Below are 4,446 nucleotides of genomic sequence, written 5' to 3' on the forward strand. Positions count from 1 at the left end.
CTAAACCAGTGCTGTTCAATAGAAATTTCTGCCAATATGTTCCATATCCACACAGTACAACATGGTAACCAGCAGCCACTAAGTACTTGATATGTGGCTGGTGCGACTGAGCAACTGAATTTTAAATTTTATTTTAATTAATATAAATTTAAATAGCCGCATATGGATGGCTAACAGCTAACATATTGGACAGTGCAGCTCTGAATAACTCCAGGCAAGTGGACTTGAGCACCAGAGTTAAAAACGGAGCCTTTCAGAATGGTGGCAGCAGGCTCTCCAGGGTAGGACCTGATGATGACACACTGAATATTGAATGAAGATGAGCTGGGTGGGGCCACCGCCCTACTGAAGTGGAACCACGGCAGGAAGATCAGAGCATGAGAATGAGGCAGGGACAGACAGGACCTAACGGGGTCCTAATGGGATACGGGATAGGGAAATGAAGCAAAAGGAGGGGTAGACATGGAGGTGGAGGCGGTGGTGGAGTTGGAGGAGGTGGAGGGAGAAGATACTCCTGTGAGTTAAGTACTGACACCTGGAGAGATTTATGTCTTCTTTAGACCCTTCTCTCATCCCCTCAGTCACTGTACATTTTAATGGGAGGATCGTTAAATATCTCCTAGAGCAACCCTCTCCTTCTGCAGAGTAATAAGCTGAGGTCCAGAGAGGTAACTGGGTTGTCCAGCATTGTGTATTGAATCTGTAGCAGAATCGGGACCAGAACCGCATCTGCCACACTTTCACGCCCACGCACCCTCCTCCCACCCGCAAACAACTCCACTAAAGGAAGGCAGAGCTTCGGAAAGAGAACTGCAGATAGACAATGAGCAGGCAGAGGGAGGCCCAGAAGAGGCACCAGCGAAGGGAGAAGAAGTTGTAGCCCAAGGCCTCCTGGGCCCTTGACTTGGAGGCACCCGAGAAGGTCGCCTCCTCCTCCAGCAGCTTCTCGCTGGGCTTCCAGTGCACGATGCCCTCCTGGCAGGCCTCGCAGAACTCGCTGCGGTGCGGCCCGCTGTCCGGGCGGGTGGCCACGAGGATGCGGTACTGGCCGCCGTCCTCATCGTAGCACTGCTCGCGCAGACTGGTGATGAGGTTGTCCACCAGGCTCTCGATGTTCTCCTCCAGCATGCTCGACTCGTCCAGCCGCGCCGTGCCGCACTCGTAGCACAGCTGCTTGAAGACGCGCATGCGCACCGAGCCCGCCCGCTGGGCGCGGTCCAGGTGCATGTGGAAGAGGATGACCACGTTGGCCGACTGCCAGGTGTGCCAGCACCAGGTGCAGTGGAACCTGCAGGGAAGGAAGGCAGGGATGTAGACGGTGGGCCTCCCTCCCAGCGACAGCCTGCCTAGAGGAGCCTAGAAAGGAAGGGCCCTGTGTGCCTGTGCCTGGAAGTTGAGGCGGGATGTTTACCGCCTCCTGGGTTCACTGGTGCCAAAGCCGGCATCTCTGCCTCCTCCTAGGGAGCTCCCCTGGGCCTGGAGCAGCATCCTCAAGAGCCAGATGCTGGAGCAATCTGGCTTCCAGCAGTGCTCTCCAGTTTGCCTCCTGCGCGCTTTCTCGTGGCCGCGGCCCTCCCCAAACCTGATGCACTCAGGACAAGGGTCTGGACGCTGCATGGGGGTCACTCCCCCAATCTGGGCCTTATTTCTCTTCAGTGAAATGCAGGGTAATCGTGTCCGATAAGGATCCTTCCTCTCAGACCTCCCATGACTCTGATACAGGGGATGACCACAAGTCTCACTCTTGCACCCTGTCTGTTCTGGGGCGAAGAGATGCCTCTAGCTGTCCCAAGCACATAGACCACTGAGGATAACCCAGAGAATAACCCCCGAGAATCCACCGGATGGACAAGTGGATGGGCGATGGGCCATCAGGAGGAGGACTGCAGAGTTTGGTCCCTGCACCTTCACAAAGAACACTCCCCTGCCCCTTGACAAATCATCCCTAGACCCCACTCCAGCCCCGCAGCAGAAACTAGAAAGGTGGATCCGGGTCTGCAGCCCCTCCACACACATATGTACACGTGCACTTACATACTCACAGGCTGCTTTGTCTCACCTGGGCCCCCTAGAGACCCAGCCTCAGGAAACACGGAGGGAAGTGGCCTGGGACTTATCTCAGCCTCCATCCTCTGTTAATGACAGAGAACTCATTACCTCCAGGGCAGCTCCTTCCATCCTTGAGATAAACTTCTTCCAGGTGCCTGTTACCAAGGTTTTAAGGCAGTCCAGGGTCCACTGGGTTGAGTCTGCCTTCACTGCTGACCCTCCCTGGGACACCTGTCATGGCCCTGAAGGATCTCGGATGAGGATTTCAATTAAATCCAATAGATACCACCCAGCGCCTACTGTATGCCAAACATCACGCAGCCCAGCCTGTGGGGTGGAGATGAACCCTGGGCAACAAAAGCGCAGAACAGTACTCAGCACAGCCCAAGGCAGGGTTGCTCAGCCAGAGCAGCCTGATTGGTCCTGAGCCAGAAGATGGTGTCCCCTGATGGTGGGCCAGAGCTGCAGGGCACCATGCATCCCATGGCTTACAGATGAGGTAAGCCTCTGCATAGAATATGCACAAGGGTGGTGCTTCCCCAGTCCTGCCTGATTCCAACTGGGAGCCACAGGTCACCTGCCAAGAATAGGACCATCTGAGCCCTAAGGCAAGAGGAGTCACAAGCCTGTGGAGCTCAGCCCCCCCAATCCCTGGGCCCCTGCACCTCTCCCACCAGCCAGCACAGAGCTTCACATCGGCAGTCTCGTCCTTCTCCATCTTTTAATCAAGCCAATCCAGAGTTGTTTCCCCTCCCTCAAGCCAGACCTCAGATCTTAAATCCTAAACCACCAGATCTAGTGGGAGGGGATCTTAGGATCATCTAGTCAGCCTTTCATTCTACTGAGATGAGACAGAAGCACAGAGAGAAAGAGAGCTCTCTGCACACACACAGCTAGTCAGAGACAGAGCTGGGACCCAGCACAGAACAGATGCCCAAGAGATGTCTCTTGAATGGATTTGAATTGAAATGAATCAACCAACCTCTGTCTCTCTGTCTTTTGTCCCAAAGGCAGCTTCAATCTAATATTTGCAGATCTTGGGACAAGAGTACAATGTAAACTCCCCACCCACAGCCTGCCTCCTTCAGGACCCGCCCCCAGCACCGCGAGCAGGTGTGAACAGCCCAGTCTGTGTGTCCACACCCCCAGGACACAGCCACCTGTTTTCCTCCCTAGGGGCCTAGAGTTACTGTCTGTTCTTGAATTAACGGAGCCAGGGAATAGGCCTGCACAGACCCTGGACATGAGCTTGAGGCAGCTTGGGCAGGGCATTCTGTGGCCTCAATCCCAAACCACGGTCTAAAAAAGGGAGAGGCATGTGGCTTCAGATGGCCATGTCCTCTTGACCTCAAGGACTCTGCTGTATGACAGACATGTGGCTGCTATAATGTATGAGATGCTGGGCCCTAAGGACCTTTGGAACTCCTGGCCAAAGCTAAGTCTTTTTGTCACAGACCCATAGGTAAAAGGGACTTGAGGGATCACCTAAGGCCAACTCCCTGACTTTGCAAAACTTAGACCACAGAAGGAAAAGGACTCGCCCAAATTCACAGTGGTGGTTAGCTGGGAAGCCAGTTTCCAGAACGTAGCAGGTGGACAATAAAGTTTTTTTGTACTCAAATCTAATTGTACTGAGTTCACTGAACAGACCTTGGAGCAGAGCTAAGACTTTCCCTAGTAGATCTCATGGCCTCAGTCCCTACCAATCTTTAAGAAGTTACAAAAAGATAAAAACATTGAAAATGTCAGAGATTGCAGGGGCATTGAAGAATTACAACTCTTTGTTTACTGTGGCAAGCCAAGACCCAAAGACAGAACATGACTTGCCAGGATCATCCAGGAGTCAGTAGTACAGCCGGGATTAGGACCCAGGCCTGTTCCACCCACCTGGCAGTTCCTTCTCTGCCTCCTAACCTGAGCTGACCCCAGCGTCGGGCTCCAGGTATCTCTGCCTGCCCTTGGAAGCTGTCCCGGGGGCTGTGCTGCAGGGCTGCCCGTAGCACCCACCCCCCCCACCCCACCTCTCACCTGCCCGAGGCGTGCTGCTCCAGGTACTGCTTCCAGCCGGGGGCCAGCTCATTGGGCTTGAGGTTGGGGTCTATGATGAGTTCCCAGCTGTCAGCTGGCTTTGCCACCTCCATCTTCTCATAGAAGACTTTTTTCCACTCGCAAGTGGTCAGGCTGGTACACATGGTCCTGCTGGCAAGGCTGGAAGTTTGGACTCAACCCAAGGGAGGACACAGGATGGTCGGGTAGGGGCAGAGCAGCACAGTGTCTGAGGTCTGAAAATCCACACTGACAGGACCAGAAGGAAACAGGACCCAGCAACCTCCTTCGTCACCCTGGAACCTGTTACCATGGCAGCTGGGGCTGGGACTGGGGAAGAGGGAAGTCCCA

General features: G+C 54.3%; 1 protein-coding gene across 1 annotated transcript; it reads right to left on the reverse strand.

Moving 5' to 3' along the window:
- Positions 1–780: 780 nt before the first annotated feature.
- RTP2 (receptor transporter protein 2) lies at positions 781–4,241 on the reverse strand. The gene is made up of 2 exons (XM_010976123.3): positions 4,078–4,241; positions 781–1,288 (listed from the first exon to the last, which is right to left on the reverse strand). The coding sequence occupies exons 1-2, from the start codon at positions 4,239–4,241 to the stop codon at positions 781–783; spliced, it is 672 nt and encodes a 223-aa protein (XP_010974425.3).
- Positions 4,242–4,446: the final 205 nt, after the last annotated feature.

The sequence above is a fragment of the Camelus dromedarius genome, chromosome 2, assembly GCF_036321535.1.
Source record: "Camelus dromedarius isolate mCamDro1 chromosome 2, mCamDro1.pat, whole genome shotgun sequence".
Lineage (NCBI taxonomy): Eukaryota > Metazoa > Chordata > Mammalia > Artiodactyla > Camelidae > Camelus > Camelus dromedarius.